At 40.2% G+C, this 26304-nt stretch overlaps 1 protein-coding gene across 2 annotated transcripts in view; it reads left to right on the forward strand.

Annotated features, from left to right (window-relative positions):
- The window catches only part of pif1 (PIF1 5'-to-3' DNA helicase homolog (S. cerevisiae)), a 43331-nt gene extending 17579 nt beyond the window's left edge, over positions 1-25752 (forward strand). For both annotated transcript variants that reach the window (XM_073062383.1, XM_073062382.1), the window contains exons 8-13: positions 2177-2316; positions 5280-5386; positions 11495-11582; positions 13682-13827; positions 21794-21985; positions 25459-25752. In XM_073062383.1, the coding sequence (XP_072918484.1) occupies positions 2177-2316; positions 5280-5386; positions 11495-11582; positions 13682-13827; positions 21794-21985; positions 25459-25503 (718 nt within the window). In that variant the 3' untranslated portion in view covers positions 25504-25752. The remainder of the gene's footprint in view (positions 1-2176; positions 2317-5279; positions 5387-11494; positions 11583-13681; positions 13828-21793; positions 21986-25458) is intronic.
- The last annotated feature ends 552 nt before the right edge of the window (positions 25753-26304 follow it).

The following is a 26304-nucleotide window of genomic DNA, read 5'->3' on the forward strand; positions in this document are numbered from 1 at the left end:
GAAAGCTAGAGACTCTCTGGATGAGAAGCAGCAGTGGCAGTCTTGGACCTGCAGAAGGCACTCTTGCCTCATTGTCAAAAACTGTGGGATTAAGAATCACTGTTGATCATTGGTGGAGGAATCGATTATGTTTTTCAAATTGGGATGCACTTGCATTTGGGATCACTAAGCACTGGTTTCTCAAAAAGTAGCTTTGCCAATAGTGCTCTATTTGAAGAAATGGAGAAGATATTTTACATCTAGTATAATGCAATAATAATAAGTTAATACATAATCTGTTAGTTAAGAAGCCTCCAGGAAGTGTGATCATAACGTGACAGAATTTAAAAACAAATGAGTGATTTAGTTTCAGCTGAAACCAAAATCTTAAATTTATAACAAAGCAAGCTACAAAAGGCATGAGATACAATTTGCCTTTGACATATTGAGAAAATGAGCAAAGGTGTTTAGAGAATGAACAGCACAGTATGGGTCCTTTGGCCCAGGATATTGTGCTGACCCATATAAACATGTTCCATAATCAGTCTAACCTTTCTCTTCTACACAATCATAAATCTGCATTTTTAAAAGTTCGATGTCAGTTAAGAGTCTTTAAAATGTTAGTATCATATCAACATCCCACACATCCACCACTCTCTGTATATTACAACCTTCTTCTGACATTTCCTCTAAACTTTACATCATTCACCTTAAAAGCAGGTTCTCTGGTAATTGCATAAATCTCAACTAATATACTGTGCCTATTTTTAAAAGTATTCATCCCCTTGGGAGTTTTCATGTTTTATTGTTTGAATCACAGTGGATTTAATTTGGCTTTTTTGACACTGATCAACAGAAAAAGACTCTTTCATGTCAAAATGAAATCAAGTCTCTACAAAGTGATCTAAATTAATTACAAATATAAAACACAAGATAATTGATTGCATAAGTATTCATCCTCCTTGATATGACATACCAAATCATCACTGGTGCAGCCAATTGGCTTTAGAAGTCACATAATTAGTTAAATGGAGATCACCTGTGTGCAGTCAAGGTGTTTCAGTTGATTGGAGTAAAAATGCACCTGTATCTGGAAGGTCCAACTGCTGGTGAGTCAGAATCCTGGCAAAAAATACACCATGAAGACAAAAGAACACTCCAAGCAACTCCAAGAAAGGCTATTGAAAAGCATAAGTCAGGAGATGGATACAAGAAAATTTCCAAATCACTGAGTATCCCTTGGAGTACAGTTAAGTCAATCATCAAGAAGTTGAAAGAATCTGTAAATCTGCCTAGAGCAGGCTGTCCTCAAAAACTGAATGACCATGAAAGAAGGGGACGTGAGGGAGGCCACCAAGAGACTTGTGATAACTCTGGTGGAGTTACAAGCTTCAGTGGCTGAGATGGGAGAGACCGCATACAACAACTGTTGCCAGGGTGTTTCACCAGACGCAGCTTTATGGGGGAGTGGCAAAAAGAAAGCCACTGTTGGGGGAAAAAACCTCATGTGGAATCTGAGTTAGACTTTGCCAAAAGGCATGTGGGAGACTCTGAAGTCAGCTGGGAGAAGGTTCTATGGTCTGATGAAACCAAAATTGAGCTTTTTGACCATCAGACTAAATGCTATGTTTGGAGTAAGCCAAACACTGCGTGTAATCAAAACATAGTGGTGGCTGCATCATGCTGTAGGGATGCTTCACTGCAGCAGGCTCTGGAAGGCTAGTGAAGGTAAATGAATGCAGCAAAATACATGGAAGTCCTGAAGGAAAACCTGATGCAGTCTGCAAGAGAACTCAAAATTGGGAGAAAATGCTTGGACAATGGCCCCAAGCATCAAGCCAAAGCTACATAGGAATGGCATAAAAGCAACAAAGTTAATGTCCTAGAGTGTCCAAGTCATAGTCCAGACCTCAATCCAATTGAGAATTTGTGGCTGGACTTGAAAAGAGCTGTTCACTCAATGTGGCAGAGCTTGAGCAGTGTTATAAAGAAGAATGGGGAAAAATTGCAGTGTCCAGATGTGCAAAGCTGATAGAGACCTCTCCACACAGATTCAAGGCTGTGATTGCTACTAAAAGTGCAATTACTAAACAGTAATTTGAAGGGGGTGAGAACTATGCAATCAATTATTTTGTGGAGACTAATTTGTTGTTTTTTTTTTAACAAACACCATTAATTTCCAATCCTTTTTGATCAGATGTCCAGATGAAGTTGCAACCCAACTGATCAAGACTGCCATCCAGAAGATAGATCGAGATGGAATTCTAGCTACACGGCTTTGCACACATAAAGATGATGTGGAATTCACCAATGAGAAAAGGCTCCAGCAGTTACCAGGTAAAAAGTGAAGGTCCAGGGTAGATTTCTATGATTGTTCAAGTACAAGTATCTCATGAATGTCCAATATTCAAAACTTTAGTGACAATCAACTGTTCTAACCAGATTATACATCTTGTTATCTTTTTTAAACAATTCCTTTTTGACTAAACCCAGTAATTTTCTATTTATGGAACAGTAAGTTTGAAATTGAAACTGGTTGAATTATTCAGAAAATCTCTAATGTGGGTCCTTTTATGATCTGGGGAGCCAACTACAGTGAAGATGAAAGAACTTCCAATCCCCTAATGCTTTACTGTGTGTTGTTCTGTGGACAATAGACAATAGGTGCACAAGTAGACCATTCGGCCTGGACTGAGCTGTTATTGCACAATATGATGCAAGACAGTTGTGCTTTGTTAAGTTTATTGTTCTTGTGGTCATATTAAAAGAGTCATTGTAAAAATCTGAATCAGCACATAATCCATGACTATATGAATTCTTACACTGAGGCTATGGAAAATCTGTGTTGAAATTCAATTGCTTTCAGAGTGCAGCTTCCAGTTTGTTTTCCTTCATAAGGGGTGGGATGTTTTCGGGCAGAACCCAATTAACCTATTAGCCAGTATGTCTTTGGACCGTGGGAGGAAACCAGAGAACCCAGAGGAAACCTATGTGGTAATGAAGAGAACATACAAACTTGTAACAGACAGTGGCAGAATTGAGCTCTGAATTCTGATGCGCTTGAGCTGTAACAGTGTTGAGATAGGCACTACACGACTGTGATGCCCCAAAATTAAACATGTTTTGCTTGGTTGTAGTTTGCAGTTTTAGATGCAAGATTCAAGATTGTTTAGTCATTTCCTGAATGCAAGGGTAAAGGAGAATGACATAATTGTTTAAGTGTTGTCATCAAGGAATACTAGAGAATTAAACTTCCACTCTTTCCTAATCCTTGCCTTTATAGAGGTGGCATTAATAAAAACCAACTTTTCAATAGAATCTAGGAGATGATCAACAGTGTGATCCCTTCTGAGGGAGTTTTTACAACACTCAGGTGAATTTGAGTGTTTCAGATTGACGAGAATTTCGTATATATGTTGTCCACTCATTTTTTTTAATGGCAAAATGAAAGGTAAATTGAGGTGTAAATGCATTCATGTCTTTGTATAAATTCATTAATGATAGGAACAATTCTCTGCCGATTCTCTAGTCTGTGTGGAATTTGCCTCCACATGTAATCATCCGACTGAAGTTGTTGTGTAACCTGCTTTCCATTCAGAAACTTTATACACAAGTGCAGGGAAGTTGGTGTACTGGAAGACTACAATTGACTCCCACACTGAGAATTGAGGTGGGATAGATTCAGTATGGTTGGTGGCGTAGAGGTCAGCACCATCTGTGATATCGGGGTTCATCTCCTGCTGCTGTTTGGAAAGAGTTTGTATGTTTTCCTTGTGACCGCATGGGTTTCCTCTGGGTGCTCCGGTTTCCTCCCACATTTCAAAGATATAAAAATTAGGGACAGTAAGTTATGGGCACGCTACGTTAGTACCATAAGTGTCATACTTGCAGGCATCCCAAGCACAAGCCTTGCTGATTTGATTTCATTGTTTCAATGTACATGTAACAAATAAAAGTAAAACAAATAAAATTTGCACTTGAAACATTCTTTTTTTTGACAGTAAAATGTTCTAAGATATTTAAAGAAGGCCCAGGAAGCAATCAATAACAGTGTGTAAAAGGATATATTCTAACAGATTACCAACAGCTTGGTCAAGCTGGAGATCTTAGAGAACATTTTAAACTTCTAGAGAAGTGCATTGGTTTAGAGAGGGAGAAGGGGTTGAGATGGGTGAAGACACAGCCTAGTCTTGCAACTCTGGGAAAAATATAGAAGGACCTCCTTCAGACCCTTGCAACTTTGCTACATCATTCAAAATAGTATTTATGCTGAGCATATAGCACAGAAACAGATTCCTCAGCAACCATTTCCCTGACTTGTGTTCGAAGCCATGCTAGTTCTTCAGACAAGGTTTTAAAAATGTCTTAAACTGGCCTCTTTTCATCTGATTCCCTCTGATCTCCAGAAATCCACTGACACTGATTTAAACAAATGAGCCACCACAGCCCACTGGGGCAGAGAAGAATTTCCAAACTCAGAATAAGAATGAGATCCTTAGTCGGGGATAACATTGTTCCTGCATCCAGGCCCATCAAGCCCTACATAATCTCCTCTCCATTCCTCTCAAATCTAGAGAACACAAAAGTGTGCCCAAATACTGGAGTAAAATACCCCTCCAATCCTTACAAATTATCTGTTGAATCTTTGCTGCACTCCCACAAAGGCATATTTCTAATTAAGGGATGTGCTCTCAAGGCAGTGCATAATAGCGGTAAGATTTCTTTATTTTATTTAAATCCTCTTGTAATAAAAGCTAACATACCATTTGCCTTGTTGGCTCTGAGAATGTTGGTTTCAGTTCTGTTCAGGTATAATAATGGTTGCTATTTTAGGAGAGCATATTTTTTTCCTTCTCTGCCTGGATGTTTTCAGGTGCTTGCTCCACCTATGACATTGGTCCACACTTATGGATGTTCTCTTCAGTGATCTTTCTTGCCCTAAAATTGGGAATGCAAAGTACCTGTTATGAATTGATTAATTCCAGAGATTTGCCCCAATTTTATGGAATTTCTCCAGATACTTTAACATTTAGGAAAATGTATTTTTCTGTTATACTTTGGTGCATTCCTCCTTCAGCTAATACCTACTTTCTAACAAGTGGAACTGTTCACAGTACTTCAGATGTCGTCAAATCACAATTTTGATATCATGTTCTACAGTGTGCTGGAGCTGTTTTGTTTTCTCTTGTCCTTTTTTTCTTACTTCCTAGCATTTAAATAGAAATAAGCTCAAGCTGATTTGCTCTGGAAAAATTTATTTTAAACAGTTTTTTCCCTACTCATGCATATCTCTGTTACAGGGGAGATGCTCACATTTGAGGCTGTTGACAGTGATCCTATGTTGGTAGAAATGTTAAATGCACAGTGCCCTGCAGGTCAAAAGTTGCAGCTGAAGAAAGGGGCTCAGGTTAGTAGCATTTCTGAACTGGATCTGTTTAGTTCTTGTAGTCTAACATTTTATCATTTTTGTTTCCCCTCTTTTATTGTTTCATGTTGGTGCCAGATCCATTGGCTTACTATCTCACATACTGAGGTACAGTGGGAAAAACTTGTCTTGCAAACTAACCATGTATTCCTCACAATGGTGCAATGGAGTAGTACAAGGTAAAACGAAAGCAGAATACTGACTAAAGTGTAACAGCTACAGAGAAAATGCAGTGCAGGTAGACAATAAGATGCAAGGTCACAATAAGGTAGAATGAGATCAAGAGTCCATCTTATTACTGAATGGCTCCCACGGTAATACAACAGTACGATAAAAGCTGTCCTTGTGCTTTGTATCAGGTGCATATTTTCCAGCATTTGTATCTTCTACCCGATGGGAGACTTAAAAGTTGCTCAGATAATGTGTGTGAAACTGGAGGCAGGTACCAGAATTTGAATGAATGCTCATTTCTGTACTGCTGTGGCAACCTTCTTTGGTGAGTTATTGTGCTGTTGGTAAACTGTTGAGCTTTGGTAAACTGAGCATGTAAAGTATGGTTTTCCAGCATTTGTCGAGTACCCAAAGGAAAATGGGTAACCTTGGGCACGGTGGTGATGGTTGGCCTTGGGGGCATCAGTTCCAAGCAGGAGAGATTAACATTTCATATGATCTGGCCAAATCTTGGTGGTATCACTAACAGCTGCTGGGAAATGTATAGGGTGTCCTGGTCCTGCTGTAGAGTTCACTTAAAGATTTAACAATTCATTTCCCCTAGAGACTCATTGAGGTCCTCCAGCAGATTGTTACTGCTGCGTTGTGGAATTGTGATTAGATTGGAAATGGGAATTAAGATTGGATGGGAAATGCTCTAGTTCCATGTGTGGTTTGCAGGTGGCCTCCATAACATGCAATGTCATAAGTTAACTGAGAAACGCATGTGGAGTTCTGGTGTGAGAGACCCATCTTGGGTCATTGGTCACTTTGTTAAGTATTCAACCCTCATAATGGCTTACCCTCAGAGCATTTCCCATCCATCTTAATTCCCATTTCCAATCTAATCACAATTCCACAACATAGCACTAACAATCTGGAGGAGCTCAATGAGTCTATAGGGGAATGAATTGTCAAATCTTTAAGTTAACTCTACAGCAGGACCGAGAACACTGCACTTTGTATTCCTGGATGCCTCTGCCATTGGTGCGTTGAATGCAAGGGGAACGTGTGAAGGAAAATAAGACCATAAGATGAAAGAGCAGAATTGGGCCATTCACCCAATCGAGTCTGCTCCGCTATTTCATCATGGCTGATTCATTTTCCTCTCAACCAAGAACATATAAATCTCCGCTTAAATACAGTCAATGACCTGGTCTTCAGTCTCTTGTGGCAATTAATTTCACAGACTCTGCATCTTCTGCCTGAAGAAATTCCTCCTCATCTTTCTAAATAGATGTCCCTCTATTCTGAGTTTGTGCTCTCTGGTCCCAGACTTCTCCACTATAGGAAAGATCCTCTGCACAAACACTTTCAACATTCGATATGTTTCAATGAGATTTCCTCCTTCCCCATTCTTCTAAATTGCAGCAAGTATAGACCCAAAACCATCAAACGCTCCTCGTTTGATAACCCTTTCATTTCTGGAATCATTTTCGTGAACCTCCTCTAAACCATATCCAAAGTCAGCACATCCTTTCTTAGATAGGTAGCCCACAACTGCTCACAATACTCCAAGTGAAGCTTCATCAGTGCCTTCTATAAAGTCTCAACATTACATCCTTGCTTGTATATTCTAGTCCTCCTGAAATGAATGCTAACATCGCATCTCCCTTTCTCACCACAGACTCCACCTGCAAATTAACCTTTGGGGAATCCTGCATGAGGACTCTCAAGTCACTTTGCAATTCAGATTTTTCTTTTTTAAAAATAGGCTATGTTTTTATTCTTTCTACCAAAGTGCATGACTGTATTCCATCTGCCATTTCTTTGCTCATTCTCTTAAGTCCTTCTGCAGCCTCCCTGCCTCCTCAGCACTACCTGCCCCTCCACCTATCTTCATATCGTCTGCAAACCTGGCCACAAAGCCATCGAATCCATCATCCAAATCATTCATGTACAATATATATTTTTTTTAAAAAGCAGTCCCAACACCAATCCCTGTGGAACACCACTAGTCACTGGTAGACAATCAGAAAAGGCTTCCTTTACTTCTCTTTGCCTCCTACATATCAGGCAAAGCTTTATCCATGCTAGATTCTGTTATTCTGAAAATCCATAGTGCACAAAATCCTCTGGTTCTCTTTTGTCTATTCCAACAGATATGTCAGGTATGATTTCTCCTTAAGGAAGCCATGCTGACTTTAGCGTATTTCATCATGTGCCTCCAAGTATCCCCAAACCACATCCTTAACAATGGACTCTAACATCTTCCCAACCCCTGAAGTAAGTGACCTATAATTTCCGTTCTTTGGCTTCACTCTTCTAGAGAAGAGTGACAGTTACAACTTTTCAGTCCTCTGTAACCATGCCAAAATGTAGTGATTCTTGAAAGATCATTACTCTCTCTGCAGCTACCTCATTCAGAACCCTGGAATATAGTCATTCTGGTCCAGCTGACTTGCCTACACATAAGACCTTTTAGCTTCCCAAGCCCCTTATTAATACCAGCTATACTCAAATCTTCCCCCGACACTCAAATTTCTGGTGTATTGCTAGTGTCTTTCACAGTGAAGACTGATACAACTTATTTGTATTCATCTGCCACTTCTTTGTCTCCTGTTACTATTTCTCCAGTGGCCCAAAAACTATTCTTGCCTTTTTTTTTCACTCATATCTGGGGAGAAAAAACATTTGGTATCCTTTTATTTTATTGTCTAGCTTACCTTCATAATTTAATCTTTTCTCTCATTCTTACTGCTTTTTTATTTGCCTTCTGTTGCTTTTAAAAGCTTGCCACTAGCTTTTGCTATATTATATGTCCTTTTTTTTAATGCTGTCTTTGAATTCCCTTTTTTTTCTGTTATATTGTCAGCCACAATTGCATCATCCTGCCTTCAGAATACTACCTGGGGATGTATCTATCCTGCACCTTCTGAATTGCTCCCAGAAACTCCAGTCATTGCTGCTTTGCCATCATCCTTGCTAGTGTTCCCTTTCCATCAGCTTTGGTCAACTCCTCTCTCATGCCTCTGTAATACTGATACATTTGATTTCAGCTTCTCCCTCGCAAATTGCAGGGTGAATTCTATCATATTTTGATCACTGTCTCCTCAGAGTTTCTCACTAATCAAAAAGGCAAAAGAAAATCTGTAGATGCTGGAAGATGCTGCAGATGTGTGTGTTACTCACTAATCAAATCTGGTTCATTACATAACACCCAATCCAGAACAGCTGATCCCCTAGTATGCTCAACCATGAGCTGCTCTCAAAAGCCATCTTGTAAGTGAATTCTCTGTCAGGATCCAGCACCAACCTAATTCTCCCAATCTAGCTGCATTTTGAAATTCCCCATGACTGTGATAACATTGTCCTTTTGAGGTGCCTTTTCTATCCCCCATTGTAATTTGTAGCCACATCCTGGCTACTGTTCAGAGGCCTGTACATAACTCCCATCAGGGTCTTTTTACCCTTGCAGTTTCTGAACGCTATACACAAGGATTCTACATCTTCCAATCCTATGTCACCACTTTCCATGGATTTGATTTCATTTTTTTACCAACAGAGTCACGCCACCCATTTGCCTCCCTATCTGTCCTTTCCATACAATGTGTATCCTTAGATGTTAAACTCTGAACTAAAATTTTCTTTCAGCCACATATGTGATGCCTGCAATGTCATACTGCCGATCTCTAACTGTTACTAGATCATCTACCTTATTCTGTATACTGCTTGCATTCAAATGTAACATCTTCAGTCCTTTATTCATCACCCTCTTTGATTTTTGTCCCCCTGTTACACTGCAACTCATCCGATTTTTGCCCTATTCATCTGTCTGCCCTTCCTGACAGTCTCACTACACTCTGCCTCTGCTTGTATAGCAACTGGCCCATCTTCAGCCCTATCTCCCACTTTCCCATCCCCCAGTCAAATTAATTTAAACCTTCCCCAACAGTTCTTATAAAACCTGCCGAGAGGGGAATTTGTCCCCCTTTGAGTTCAGGTATAACCCGTCCCTTTTGTACAAGTTATTACCTTCCATGGAAGATATCCCAATGATTCAGAAGCCTGAAGCCCATCCCTCTGCATCAATTCTTCAGCCATGCATTCATCTGCCAAATCATCCTATTCTTGCCTTCACAGGCATGTGGCACAGGCAGCAATCCAGAGGTTACTACCCTAGAGGTCCTGCTTTTACTTTCTACCTAGCTCCCTAAATTCTCTCTTGGGCCCCCTCCCTTTGCCTACCTATGTTATTGAAGCCAATATGAATGAAAACTTCTGGGTGCTCATCCTCCCCTTTTAGAATGTTGTGGGTCCAATCTGAGACGTCCCTGATCCTAGCACCTGGAAGGCAACACACCATCCAGGTGTCTCTGTCGTGTCCACTGAATCTTGTGCCTACTCCTCGAACTATGGAATCCTCTATCATTACTGCACTCCCCTTCTGAACCACTGTGCCAGACTCTGTGTCAGAGACCCATTGCTGTGACTCCCTCCCGGCAGGTTCCCCCCACCAACAGTATCCAAAACGGTATACTTGTTATTGAGGGGAGCAGCCACAGGTGTACTCTGCACTGGCTGCCCAATTCCCACCCCTCTCCTGATGTTCACCAGGTGCCTGCATCCTGCACCCTGCCATCTGGGAAAAGGCACTGAAGCATTTGGGTTCTCACAACCAGACTATGTAACAGTTTCTTCCCCCCAAGCCATCAGACACCTCAATACCCAGAGTCTGGACTGACACCTTGCCCTATTATCCTGTTTATTATTTATTGTAATGCCTGCACTGTTTAGTGCACTTTATGCAGTCCTGGGTAGGTCTGTAGTGTAGTTTTTTTGTCTGTGTTGTTTTTATGTAGTTCAGTGCAGTGTTTGTACTGTTTCATGTAGCACCATGGTCCTGAAAAACATTCTCGATTTTACTGTGTATTGTACCAGCAGTTAGGGTTGAAATGACAATAAAAAGTGACTTGAACTTGGGGGTGACTAATTCCCTGTAGTCCCTGTCTATCACCTCCTCAGTTTCCCGATTGAACCAAAGGTCATCAAGCTGCGGCTCCAGTTCCTCTCACATTCTCTGAGGAGCTGCACCTCAGTGCACCTGTTGCTGATGTGGGAATTCCTCCCTGACAGGTAACCATATCTGACGCAAAGTACACAACACAGCCTCTGGAGTCATCCTCACTGTTCTAACTATGCACAAACAGGAAGAATTAAGAAGCTTATCAGATACTTGCCTTCCCCAAGCTTGTTCTCGCCAAAGCCTGATGAGCAAATGGTATCTTTTACAAAGCACAGAATGAATCCCTGGTTTGTCTTTGCTGAAAATATGCATTACTGCACATTTAAGTAGTGAACACAATGCTGCATAGAATTGCAATGCTCCTGATGAAGGGCTTCGGCCCGAAACATCATTATTACCTCCTCCCATAGATGCTGTCTGGCCTGCTGAGTTCTGCCAGCATTTTGTGTTTTTTATTTATTTCCAGCATCTGCAGATTCACTCATGTTGCCTGCTGCATAGAATTACTCAGTTGAAGATTTGTTTAATTGCAAATGGCCAGTGATATCCAGAAAATTTTGTATGTCCGTGTCCAAACAGTGGCTTGAATAACTTCATTCATCACTACTTTGAACTAATGCTGCGACATACAGAATCACTTTCAAGGACTTTTTACAACGCTTTTTACAACTTGTGTTTTCAGTACTATTTTTATTTGTATGAATTGTCTTTTTCTTGCACAGAGGTATTTGTCTGTGCATGTATTTTTTTTTTTGTAAAATTCTATTGTATTTCTCTTTCCTGCACATGCCTGTAAGAAAATGAATCTCAAAGTACTACATGGTAACATGTATGTACTTTGATAATAATTTGACTTTGAGCTGTAAAAATTGCTAAGTGCGGGAATCCACTTAACCAGGCTCTTCTGCTTGCAGGTGATGCTGACCAAAAACCTGGACGTACAGGGAGGGATGGTAAATGGTGCCCGAGGTGTTGTTGTAGGCTTTGAACCTGGAAACAAATGTAAGTGTTCAAACACATGCAATGAAATGCCAATGTAAGGTAGCTGGAAGTGGTTAATTATTTCAAGAAAAAGAGATTGTGAATACATACTTGCATAAGCCTAGCAAAGCAGCGCAATAAGAAATCTCATGGCACTTATCCTTGCAAGTGGAACAACTGCTACACCTGCCCCTACACATCCTCCCTCACTACCACTCAGGGCCCTAAACAGTCCTTCCAGGTGAGGCGATACTTCACCTGTGAGTCTGTTGGGGTCATTTACAGTGTTTGGTGCTCCTGATGTGGCCTCCTGTATATCAGTGAGACCTGATGTAGATTGGGAGACCACTTTGCTGAGCTCTGTCCACCAGAACAAGTGGGATTGCCTGGCCACCCATTTTAATTCCACTTCCCATTCCCAATCCAAAATGTCCATCCATGGCCTCCTGCACTGTCATGATGAGGCCATATTTGGATTGGAGGAACACCTTATATTCTGCTTGGGTAGCCTCCAAACTGATAGCATGAACATTGATTTCTCAAACTTCTGGCAATGCCCCCCCCCCCCCCACCTGCCAACTCACCATTTGTCATCCCCTTTTCCCTCCCTCACCATATCTTCTTGCCCACCCATTGCCTCCCTCTGGTGCTCCTCCTGCCTTTTTCTTCCATGGCCTTCTGTCTCTTTCACCAATCAACTTCCCAGCTCTTTACTTCATCCCTCCCCCTCCAGGTTTCACCCATGGCTTGGTGTTTCTCTCTCCCCTCCCCCATACCTTTTTAAATCTGTTCCTCAGCTTTCTTTCTCCAGTTGTGCTGAAGAGTTTCAGCCCGAAACGTCAACTATACATTTTTCCATAGACGTTGCCTGGCCTGCCAAGTTCCTCCAGCATTTTGTGCGTGTTGCTTAGATGGTCAGGGGCTGAAAGTAATAAAATGTGAAAGTAGGAAAAATTTGAGAAAGAACTTATTTTATACATAAAAGATTTGCATTTATTGATTGAACAAGTTATTTTTTGGTCATAATCTATTAAATAAGTCAACCCTGTTTTGAAGAAAAATTTGGCTTGATCTAATTTTTTGATTATGTTTTGAGGACTTAAGTCAGGGGTTCCCAACCTTTCTTTATGCCATGCAAAGGGTCTGTGGATCGCAAGTTGAGAACCCTGTCCTGTGGAAAGTCTACTTTTATTCACCCTTTGCTCTTTTTACAAATAACTGTTATTTCATCTTAATTCAAGAGTACATTATTCAAAAAAAAAACTTACTTCCTACATCGGAGGTGCATGTCCTCCGGAGAGGTATCGACTTGTATCTCAAGAAGTATTTGATATTTCTACCCTGGGGAAAAAGGTTCACCCTATCTTCTGTTCCCACAATTTTATAAACTTTCATCTGATCTCCCCATGGCCTCTGACACTCTACAGAAAACAGCCCAAGTTCATCCAACTTTCCATATCACTCAGCCCCTCCAATCCAGGCAGCCTCCCCTTTTGTGCCCTTTCCAAAGCCTCCACGTCCTCTAGTGGCCAGAATGGCACACTGAGCGCAGCCTAACCAAAGTTGGATATTGCTGCAAAGTGACTTGGACCCCAAGATCCTGCTATACACCATTGTTGTTAATGGTCCTGTATTCTGTTTGACTAACAGGAAATCCACTTAAACCTTACAATGCACTAGACAAACTATTTTTGTCTGTGGTCCCAGTTCTGACCATTCCAATATCAGAGTGATGTTCTGAAGGCCGGAGAAAGATTCCCTATTTCAAGGGATTGAGGGAAGACTGAAGAAATGTGGTAGTTACAACTTCAAAATTCACCAGAATGTGGTCTTCAGCAAAACTACTTGGGGAGAATAGAACCAGAAATGTATTCTCATCTAGATGAGTGGTAAAGAGATGTTAGAAGCAGATTTTGTGTTCACAGGCTACAAATAGCATGGGGGATTGATTAATTTTATGGTGGTTGCTTGTATAACCCGTTTCTTGTGTTCTCCACCTCCTAGCAGGCACATCTCTGTACACTTTAGGTCTTGATACTATTGGATGTGCAACATATAGTCACCACATCTTGATAACTGAACTATAAAACTTATTCAGCAATTTGTTTCATTCTTCACAGCACTGCCCCAAGTCCGTTTTATGTCTGGTGTAACAGTGACAATAAAGCCAGAACGATGGTTGGTTAAAGCCCTCGGTGGGACCTACTTGACCAGGCAGCAGCTCCCTCTGAAGTTGGCCTGGGCCATCTCCATTCACAAGAGCCAGGTATGCAGTCTCATTTGACTGAGGTCATTGGGCCAATTGTATTTTTTTTTTCAAATTTTACTCAGTTGTCTTTAAATTGATATTGCAAATTTGAATCTTGATATCAGTTATGCTTGGTAGATTTTCAGCCATTATGTGTGTACAGATCAGGTTCAGTTTCATTTTTATTTATCACATGTACATAAAAACGTACAGTGAAATACATTGTTTGCATTAACAACCAACATACTAGAGATGTGGTGACGCCAGCTACGACAGTTGCCTCACTTTCCAGAGTCAAACTATCATGCCCACAATTCTCAGCAGAACACAACAAGCAACAAAACAGTAGCAAAGCAAGCTGCATTCTTTATTCCCGCGCGTGCGCACACACACAGTCCTTCAACACCAGGACAGGCCTCCAGCAGACATCGCACCATTTACTTACGCAGTGGACTCAGGACTCCAGCCATCAGGCCTCAACTTTCAGACTTCCAATCGACCTTCGAGCTTCAGTCATTGGTATTCACCCCAGGGCTTGCCGATGGCGATGAATGAAACCCTGAACACTAGATCTCAAATGCCAGACATGCCAATGATGCAATCCCAAATACTAGGCCTCGAACTTCAGTCTCACCAGTTTGTAAACTGGGGGGGGGGGGGATTCACCATCACTCATGCCTTCTCTCCACAAGGGAATCTGATTCTGGAAGCTGCCAGTGACTTGCTGACTGAGGGGGAAGTGGGGTGTTGGTCATCCTTGCTGGTCTGCTAACCCAGTACCAACTGCCTATGTCCCACTAGCCTTCGAACATGAGCAAAAGGCTGACCTCTAACTCCAACACATCCTTGTCCCTAAACCCTAATCTGATCCCTAACTCCTCTGTCTCCAAAACCATGCCTATGAGGTTTTTTTTTTTTTAAAAAAGCAATTAACTTTGAGCGAGTTTATTATTTTTCTTAGTGGAAATAAATGCAAAGTTTCTTCAAAGTACAATGCCTATTTTAAATGACATTATTAACTTATGTAATGTTTTTATATTTTGTTACAAATCAATTTCAACTGATGGAAGAGAATGGGTCATGTCCACAGTTTAGGCTCCTAAATTGGAGCAGGTCTAATTTTGAGGGAATTAGATATGACCTAGCAGAAGGGTGAGCTTGTTTGGAAGCCAAGGAAAGAAGAGCAAGTGGGGGGCATTTAACAATGAGAAAGCAAGTGTCTAGGAGCAGCCTGTTCCTGTTGGTGTGAAAGGTAAATCTGGCAAGTTTAGGGAACCTTTGATGAGAGATACTGAGGCTCTGCTCAAGAAAAGGAGGGAAGCGTACATCGAGTCTTGGAGACTGGTATTGAGTGAATCTCTATAACTATATAACTATTAGTCATCTCTAATGACTATTTAAAAAAAAAATTAAGAATTCTCTTCAGGGAAGTCAGGAGGCAAAGAGACAGATGAGATGGACCTGATGGGTAAGGTTAAAGGAAATCCCAAAAGGTCCTAAACTATTTTGAGAGTAAAAAGGTGGCTATGGAGAGAGCAATTCCCCTCTGAGATCAGCAGCACTGCCTATGTTTTGAGCTGAAGGAGGTGGGTAAGTTTTTAACATATATTTCTCCTCTGTTTACTGAAGAGAAAATAATGGTTGCTCAAGATTATTTGAGTAATTTCTGAAAGGATGTAAGTGCAGATGTTTCAAAGGACATTCGTATTACCAGGGAAGAGATGTTTGCAGACACCCCGTACATTCAGGTGAATAAATCCTCAGGGCCTGCCTGTGTACATTCTCAGACTGTGAGAGTTGAATAGGAAATTATGGAGGCCCTCATGGAGATGCTTGCTTCATTGCACATGACTGGTGAAGTAACTTCCCCAGTTTAGGGGAGCCCAAAACACGGCACAGATTTAGGATATGAGGGGGAGGGGGGACATCACGTGATGACGTAGGATCGAGACGCAGGGACCCAGCTCTCCCGTAAAAAGTTAATAAATTAATGTTTAAATGAAGAAAAGTTAGTCAATACTCTCTAAAAGTTGCTTATAAACGACTCCGGACTGTGTCAAGCTATGCCTCAAGGAAAGAAGATGAAGAAAACTAATACCGGGAAGACTACACAAGTTGGAACAAGAGCGAGGCCCACGTCTACCGAGGAGCCGCGATCTCAGGTACATTGTATCGCCGGTGATACTGAACAGGAGATGGTGGCAACGCTTGCCACTTCCAAAGGAAAAAACCATCGTGAACTGCGCAAACGCGAAGGATGGAGCATGCGCAAACAGGAACAAAAAGAACTACAAAGCCCAGCTACCACTGCAACTGAAAGTGATAGCGAATCGGAGGGAGAATCAAATCTCTCGGAAGGATTAGCTGAAGGAGGTAAAAGTCCTTCTAGAAATATAGAAAAGACTTTGAGGCAAATAATGCGTAAATTAGACACATTAAAAGTAATTAAAAATAACCAAAAAAAACTCGAAAAAAAAATGACCAATATGGAGACTATGCTTGATAAAATGACAAAGAGACAGGAAAAAAATGGAAAAAAGAATTACGGACTTGGAAACTACAACGGAAGACATGGTTGAAAGAATGGACAAAATGGAAAAGGAAAATACTGCTTGGACATCAGAAAGAAAACAATTTATGGAAAAAATTGATAAGCTTGAAAATCTCAGTAGACGAAATAATATTAAAATTGTTGGACTTAAAGAAGATATAGAAGGAGAAGATCCAATAAATTTTTTTCAAAAATGGATCCCTAAAAAATTGAAAATGGAAAGAGAAACTCCAATTGAGATTGAATGGGCGCATAGATCTTTAAGGTCAAGACCTCGAGCTGACCAAAACCCACGATCAATTTTGATAAAATGCTTACGATACCAAGACAAAGAAAAGATCCTGAAGGCCGCTGCCCAAAGTGCCAAAAATAGAAACGGGCCACTGATGATAGCAGGGAAACCAATTCTTTTTTATCCTGATATAAGTTACAACCTGTTGAAGAGAAGGAAGGAATTTAACCCAGCGAAAAAAGCCTTATGGGAAAAGGGTTATAAATTTACAATGCGTCATCCAGCAACACTGATAATTTTTTTGGAGGACGGAAAATTTTTTTTTTCCGACTATCGAAAAGCGGAGGAGTTTGTACAAGAACTTCCATCTATTCGCTAACTACACATAGAGGCTTCCAAACGTAATGGATTAAAGATGAAGATAGACCCAAGGAACAGAAGTGATGGACATTTATGGATATTACAGAAGAGAAAAGCAAAATTTTAGAAATACTAAATGAGAATAGTATTTTTTTTTCTCTTCTTATACATATACTTTTTTATGTTGCGGGGGAGCTGGGAGGCTGTGGATCGGTTACTGCGGGATTCACGTGTGTAATCATGGCGGTTGCCATGACCCGTACAGCAGAGGGGGGTAATGTTGTGTCTTTTTTCCACAACATTAGTAGGGGGGTATTTTTTTTTTTTTTTTTTCCTTTATATTTTAATTTTTTTCTATCTTTTTGCCTGGATGAATGGTGGGGACACACATAGCAACATGGAGACTTTTATAAAGATTTCCCAGGATACCACGAAAGTGGAAAGATTAGGTATTATTATAGATTGAAAAGAAAAAGAACTTTAACATATATTTTAAAAAAAAAATGAGAACTCCGTGGAGCATGTGGGGATCTTCCAACATCCAGGCATTTCCTTTTTTTTTTCTCTTTCTTATTTTCTTAATAGGGATGTTAGGGGGGAGGGGGCTGGGTAACACTTTTTTTTTCATGCACATTTATTCTGTAACAATTTGAAAACAATAAAAAAAGTTTATAAAAAAAAAAAAAAAAAAGGATATGAGGGGGAAAATTTGAAGGGGATCTCAAGGGGCAACTTTCCTCCATACAGAGAGTACATGGAACAAACTGCCATATGAAATGGCTGAGGCTGGTACAGCAGTATCATTTAAGAAGCATTTGGATAGGTACTTGGAGGGGCAGGGCTTAGAGGGACATGGGCTGAATGCAGAATATTGGGATTAACTGGTCAGCATGTACTTGTTGGGCCAAAAGGCCTGTATGTCTGCTAGATTGCTCTATGACTCTAACTGGGTCTGATCATTGGGCAAGTTTCTCCACTACTGGAAAGGAACATAGTAAACTGAGGGACTTGTACTGAGAAGTATTTTCAACTTAATGGTTATGTGTAAGCTTGAAATTTTGAGGTGTTTTGTTTAACGTGCTTCACATCAGCTTCTGCTTACCAGAATTTGGAGTTGGAAAAAGTTAGTGAAAAATGTGTGCAAGCATTTGGTATATTCTGATAATGACCTTGAAGCTTGGCTGTAGAGCTTCCTTAAAACGGAAGTTTACAAAAAAAAATGGTATTGCTATCAAAGCCAGCAGTCATTGCTTATTCCTAGTTGTCCTTAAGAAGGTAGCAGTGAGTCAGAGAATTACATCGCTGCAATCATTTCTACAAAATGTATTCCCACTCCCAAAATACTGCTGATTAGGAAATTCTGGGATTTGAAAACAGCAATGGCAAATGAGAAGCAGTGTGTTTTCAAATCAGCTTGGATAGGAGAATCTATGGGTGCTGATGTGCTTATGCACTTACTACAGTTTTGTAAGATACTGTTTGAGTAGCCTAGGCAAATAACTGCATAAACACAAGAGATTCCGGAAATCTAGAACAACGTACACAAAATACTGGAACTCAGCAGCTCAGGCAGCAGCTATGGAAAGGAATACAGTCAATACTTTGGGCTAAGACTCTTCATTAGGGCTGGAAAAGAAGGGGAAAAATATAACAACATAGAAATCCACAGCATATTACAGGCCCTTCGGCCCACAATGTTGTGCTGACCATGTAACCTACTCTAGAAACTGCCTAGAATTTCCCTATCGCATATCCCTATTTTTCTAAGCTCATATACCTATCTAAGAATCTCTAAAAGAGCTCTATTGTGTCCGCCTCCACTACCATCACCAGCAGTGCATTTCACAAACCACCACTCTGTGTGTGGAAAAACTTGTCTCTGATGTCCCCCTTGTACCTACTTCCAAGCAGCTTAGCCATTTCAGCCCTAAGAAAAAGCCTTTGGCTATCCAAATGATCAATGCCTCTCATCATCTTGTACACCTCTGTCAGGTCATCTCTCATCCCCCGTCACTTCGAGGAGAAAAGGCCAAGTCCACTCATCCTATTCTCATAAGGTACGCTTTCCAATCCAGGTAACACTCTAGAAATCTCCTCTGCACCCTCTATAGTATCCACATCCTTTCTGTAGTGAGGTGACCAGAACTGAACACAAAGTTGGGTCCAACTAAGATCTTGTAACCGCAGTATATTTTGTAATGATACAGGCTACTCAGGATAATAGAGGGTATAAATTGATGGGATGCTAATTAAGCAGACTGAATTACTCCAGATGGTGAATTGGAAACATAGAAAACCTACAGCACAATATAGGCCCTTCAGCCCACAAAGCTGTGCTGAACATGTCCTTACCTTAGAACTACCTAGGCTTACCCATAGCCCTCTATTTTTCTAAGCTCTGTAAATTACTTTGGATTGAAGGAACATCTTGTTTTTCAACGTTCAAAAGTTCTAAGTAAACTTTATTATCAAAGTACATGTATGTCATCAATACAACCCTGAGATTCATTTTCTCTGTGGCCATACTCTATCTATAGAATAGTAATTATAATAGGATCAATGAAATTCTATTTTTATCATGCATTTTCAAGTACCCTTTAATCTCATCCTTAACAATAAACTCCCAACATCTTCCCAACTACTGAAGTCAGGCTAACTAACCTATAGCATCCTTTCTTCTGACTCTCTCCCTTAAAGTGTGGAGTAATTTTTGCTATTTTCCTGTCCTCCAGAACCATTCCAGAATAGAGTGATTCTTGAAAGGTCATTACTAATGTCTTCACAATTTCTTCAGCTACTTCTTTCAGAGTCCTGGCTGTAGATCATCTGGTCCAGGTGATTTATCTACCTTCAGACCTTTCAGCTAACCATGTACCTTCTCTGTTTTAATAGCAACAACACTCACTTCTGCCCTGATACTGCTAGTGTTTTCCATGATGAAGACTGACACAAATACACAAATACAAATTAAGTTCCTTTGCTATTTCTTTATCCACTACTACTACCTCCTGACGTGTCATTTTCCAAAGGTACGATATCCACACTCATCTTTTACTCTTTATATATTTGACAAAGCATTTGGTGTCCTCTTTTATTTATATATATATATATATATATATATATATATATATATATATATATATATATATATATATATATATATATATATATACACACACATATATACATATACATATACATATATATATATATATATATATATATATATACATATACACACACACACATATACATATACATATATATATATATATATATATATATATAATTGACTAACTTCCCTTCATAACTTATCTTCTCTCTCCTTATGGCTTATTCCATTTCCCTCTCCTGGCAGTCACCCAGGTACCACCTCCTGAAACTTAAAAGGTGACTACCTCCCTGTAACTCCTATCTATCACCTCCTCATTCTCCCATAGGAGGCTAAGTTTATTGAGCTGCATCTCCCGTTCCTTAACACAGTCTCTAAGGAGCTGCAGCTCGGTGCACTTCATGCTGATGTAGTTAACAGGGAGACTGGAGTTCTCCCAGAGTTCCAACATCTCAGACAAGGAACATGCCCTGAAATCTGGACCCATTCTCGGTGTACTAACAGGAGAAAAGCCCATTGAGCCAAAGCTGGGCCACTCTAACACTGTCTTACTCATACAATGGCTACTCCAAACCTTTGGTGCAGCATTTGCCAGTAAAACATGTCCAGTGTATGAAGGCTGTCAAAGAAAGCAACGGCATAGGGTCTGAGCTTTTACCGCAAAGGGATTGAGTTACTGGCACAAACCGTATTACCGGCCTTTGGGCAGAGTAATTTTCTTGTCATATTTCTGAAGGTGAATATTCATGCCAGAAATTGGTGAAATGGAGAGCTAAGAATGAAATAAATTTCTTCAGTTTGTTTCCTACAAGTGCAAATAAAATTCATTGTACATGTATTTAAAAACAGTCTGGCAATATGTAACAAACATGAGGAAATCTGCAGATGCTGGAGATTCAAACAACAACACACACAAAAATGCTGGTGGAACACAGCAGGCCAGGCAGCATCTATAGGGAGAAGTGCTGTCGACGTTTCGGGCCGAGACCCTTCGTCAGGACTAACCGAAAGGGAACATAGTAAGAGATTTGAAAGTAGTGGGGGGAGGGGGAAATGCGAAATGATAGGAGAAGACCGGAGGGGTTGGGATGAAGCTAAGAGCTGGAAAGGTGTTTGGCAATATGTAATAATTGCTTTCAAACTGAAGTGCCAACTGAAGGGCTCTGTCGTGGGCAAAGTACTGGAGAGTTTAACATCGGTAGCTGAGCGAAGGGCGCTGAGTAGGCTACGGTCAATTATGGAAAACCCTGAACATCCTCTACATAGCACCATCCAGAGACAGAGAAGCAGTTTCAGCGACAGGTTACTGTCGATGCAATGCTCCTCAGACAGGATGAAGAGGTCAATACTCCCCAATGCCATTAGGCTTTACAATTCAACTGCCAGGACTTAAGAACTTTTTTTTTTTTTTTTTAAAGCTATTATTAATGCTTTTTGAGTTAGTGATTTAGATGCATATCATATTATTACTGAGTTAAGTATTGTATGTAATGAGTTTTTGCTACAACAAGTGTATGGGACATTGGAAAAAATGTTGAATTTCCCCATGGGGATGAATAAAGTATCTATCTATCTATCTTTATGCAGTTCAATAAATTATTGAATGGGATTAGGCTGTCTGGCCTCATTCTCAATTTTAATATTTGTCTATTCATGAGAATTTGCACTTGGTTGCTTTAGGGTGTGTGTGTATATTTAATTTTCTAATCTCTCATTCCTTCTCTCTCAGGGTATGACATTAGACTGTGTGGAAATTTCACTGGCACGAGTCTTTGAAAGTGGTCAGGCGTATGTGGCTCTCTCTCGTGCACGAAACCTGGAAGGGCTCCGAGTGTTGGATTTTGACAGAAGAGTAGTCCATGCCAATCATGATGTCTTGCACTTTTACTCCAGATTGAAAAAGCAACAGATGCTGATGCAGGTGAGTAGGATGGAATGGAATTTATTTCAGCTCTTGTTTCCAGTTTACTGAATTAGATGTTCCGTTGCAGAAATGAGCAGCATACCTTCAGAAGGGGAGAAGGGAACAGCTCTAATATTAACAATGCCTAATTTTTACATCTTTTATATTACTAGTTATTCCTGAAACTACTTTTCCATGGAACCCTAGCACAATCTTCAGTCACAGAACTCAGAAACCAAGGGCTGATCTAAACTTATAAAATTAAAAAAAAGATATTTCTCAGGCAGGGGCATATGAGTTGAAGGCACAGCAATTTTTAACAATTTGAACAAAGATATTGGTGCAAAGGAGTGGGAAATGGAGCTGTTCTATTTTAATTGATGCTTGCAGTTTTTTGGCAATCAAGGCAATTAAAATTCCCTTGTCATGTGACATTTTATGACCGGTTATTTGAGTTTTGTCATTGTTTAGCAGTTGTTCAAACAGATTCATCTGATGAATTGGATTAGAATTTTTCTTAATAGTGTTGCTCTTGTGAACACTGTGTGCATTTGTGCATTACAAAAAAGCTACTGATGTGATTTGTTTTTTTTTCCACTTCTCTGGCTTCACTTAGAATCCAGGCTAAAGCAACAGGGTAAAGAAAATCTCAATCAGCTCATCCTGGTGAGAAGATTACAATGCGGAATGTGCTACAAAATGGTGTTCAAGAAACCTAGTTAACCAGTTCACTGGGAAAACTACCTAATATTAAAGGTTAAATCAGTACACAGCAGGCTGACTTAAGAAACAGAAGAATTTTTCTGGATTGGCTTTGGGGATTAAGGTGAATCCAGCAGACTGTGTACTCTTTTTTTTTTTTCCCATAGATGTTGCCTGGCCTGCTGAGTTCCTCCAGTATTTTGTGTTTGTGCTGCTTGGATTTCCAGCATCTATAGGTTTTCTCTTGTTTGTGAGGGTCAGTTGACATTGTTTACTTGGGTTTTCAGAAGGTCTTTGACTAGGTGCTGTAAATGAGGCTGCTTAACAAGGTAAAAGCCCAGGTATTACAGGAGAGACTAGCAAGGGCAGAAGATCGTCTGACTGGCAGGAGCAAAGAGTGGGAATAAAGTTTTCTTTTTTGTTTGGCTGCTGATAACGCATGGTGTTCCACAGGAGATGGTGTTGGGACCACTTTATGAATGATTAGTATGATGAAATTGATGGCTTTGTGGCCAAGGTTGCAGATGATACAAAGATGGGTGGAGGGGCAATTGGTGTTGAGGAAGCAGAAGGAATTAGACAGATTAGGAGAACCATAGAACATTACAGCACAGAAACAGGCCTTTTGGCCCTTGGCTGTGCTGAACCATTTTTTTCTGCCTAGTCCCACTGACCTGCACCTGGCCCATATCCCTCCATACACCTCTCATCCATATACCTGTCCAAGTTTTTCTTAAATGTCAAAAGTGAGCCCACATTCACCATTTCATCTGGCATCTCATTCCACACTCCCACCACTCTCTGCGTGAAGAAGCCCCCCCCCCCCACGTTCCCTTTAAACTTTTCACCCTTCACCCTTAACCCATGACCTCTGTTTTTTTTCTCCCCTAGCCTCAGTGGAAAAAGCCTGCTTGCATTCACTCTGTCTATACCCATCATAATTTTATACACCTCTAACAAATCACCCCGATTCTCCTATGGTCCAGGGAATAAAGTCCTAACCTATTCAACCTTTCTCTGTAACTCAGTTTCTCAAGTCCCTGGAACATCCTTGTTAACCTTCTCTGCACTCTTTCAACCTTATTAATATCCTTCCTGTAATTAGGTGACCAAAACTGCACACAATACTCCAAATTCAGTCTCACCAATGTCTTATACAACCTCACCATTACATTCCAACTCTTGTACTCAATACTTTGATTTACAAAGGCCAATGTACCAAAAGCTCTCTTTACGACCCTATCCACCTGCGACGCCACTTTTAGGGAATTGTGTATCTGTATTTCCAGATCCCTCTGTTCCACTGCACTCCTCGGTGTCCTACCATTTACCTTGTATGTTCTACCTTGGTTTGACCTTCCGAAGTGCAATACCTCACACTTGTCCGCATTAAACTCCATCTGCCATTTTTCAGCCCATTTCTCCAACTGGTCCAAATCCCTCTGCAAGCTTTGAAAACCTTCCTCACTGTCCACTACACCTCCAATCTTTGTATCATTAGCAAATTTGCTGATCCAATTTGCCCAAAAGATTTGCTGATCCAAAAGAATGGGCAAAGAAGCAGTAAATGAGATATAGTGTAAGGCAATACACTAAATACTGTGTGTTGGCAAGTGTATGGTCATTTTGGTAGAAAGAATGAAGGTGTAGACTATTCCCTAAGTGGGGGTGGGGGATGAAATATCACAGGTGCAAAGGGACTTTGGTGTCCTTGTGCATCATTCCTTAAAGATTGACTTGCAGGTTGAATTGGTGGTAAGGAAGGCAAATATAATGTTAGCATTCATTTCAAGACCACTAGAATATAAAAGCAAGGATGTAAAGCTGAGGCTTTATATGGCATTGAGCAGACTTCACCTGGAGTATCATGTGCAGTTTTGGGCTCCTTGTCTGAGAAAAGATTTGCTGGCTTTGGAGAGAATCCAGAGGAGGTTCAGAATAATGATTCTGAGAATGAAAAGGTTAATGTGTGAGGAATATATGATGGCGCTGGACCTGTACTTGCCAGAGTTTAGGAGAATGAGGGCTATCTCATTGAAACCTATCAAATATTGAAACGTCTAGAACTGAATGGATGTGGAGACGATCTTTCCTATGATGGGGAAGTCTAGGACCAGAAGGCACCGCCTCAGAACAGAGGGACTTCCCTTTAGAACAGAGATGAGGAGGAATTTCACTAGTCAGAGGGTGCTGAATCTATGGAATTCATTGTCACAGACAGCAGTGGAGGCCATGTCCTTGGGTATACTTAAAGTGGAGGTTGATAAAGGTTGAGAGGGATGATAAATCAGGCATGATGGGATGGCGGAGCAGACTTGATAGGTTGAATGGCCTAATTCTGCTCGTAAATTTTATGGTCTGATCATATTATCATCTGCAATATATTACTGAATGCAAATAGCTAATGGATTTCTGTGTAACCTGTATTCAATGTATTTGAAGCACTAAAGACAGCCAGATGGTCTGGTGATGTATTGTCCTCCACTTCATCCAGCCATTCAGAAGTTCTCTTATCATTAGCACCAGGAATCGGAGTTCAAGAATGAACTGCAATATATTAGTTTTTGCACATTCCTTGCTGATTCTGCGACACAAGTTTTTAATAAAGAATTGAAATGGACAAAATACTTATTACCAAACTTCAGCTGAGGCTTGAGCCTTTCCAGAGGATCTATAGTAACATGCCAGCATCTTTAGTCACTTGCTTCTTACTGCCACAAGTGTTCTTGCTTTGCCAATTGTGTCCCAATGATATTTAAACTAATTTCTTCTACTTCTTTTCATTTCAGACTTCATTGGATGGCTATATCAAAATGGAAGATCAGGAAAACTAGGAAGATGGCAGACTTTCTTTAAAGTTTTCACCTACATCATTGTCTATTTTATTACTGAACCATTTTAATTTGTTCTATTTTAAATATTGTGGCACTATATTAATGTTTTTGTGAATTGATTATGATGTGACAAGACACTGGCTATCTTGGAAATAGAAATAGAAAAGTAAGTTTGCAATTTTCTTACAAAATCCACTCCATCAGGATCACAGAAATGAACCGTTTTTAAATAAAAAAAATCTAAATGTATCCTGTCTGGTAATTTTTTCACATGAAAATGAACAGATAAAGAGGGGAATGGAGAGGAATATGTCAGCTATTTTCTTCTCCACTTGTACCTGTTGATGCTTTATTGGGTTATTGCTTTGTAGTTTTAGTACAGATAATTGTAGCCCACCTTATGGTTATTCTACTTATTTGACTAATTGCTTGACCACATGTGTTATATACAAAAACAAAAAGATTTCTTCATGAACATTCTATCCATTAAAAGGTTGTTCTGCTCCTTTTGGTATGAACAACTTGTCTCAAGTCAGTGGTCCATGGGCTCCTTGGTTAATGATAAGGCTCCATAGCATAAAAATTTTAGTCTTAAGCTAACTGCTATGATGCTTCTAGAGTTACCCTGATCTTTATGATTTAGGTTCTTGCTGTTTCTAGCCATAGATGACTGAGTCATTTAAATAAGCAAAGCAGAAATGAAGTGTATTAGACTCTAAACTCGACTTGCAATAATGGAAATAGACATTTGTTTAGAAATAAGTCATGGATTGAAAGTGCTAAACATCTGATAATGATGGT

This window comes from Hemitrygon akajei, chromosome 12, assembly GCF_048418815.1.
Source record: "Hemitrygon akajei chromosome 12, sHemAka1.3, whole genome shotgun sequence".
Classification (NCBI taxonomy): domain Eukaryota; kingdom Metazoa; phylum Chordata; class Chondrichthyes; order Myliobatiformes; family Dasyatidae; genus Hemitrygon; species Hemitrygon akajei.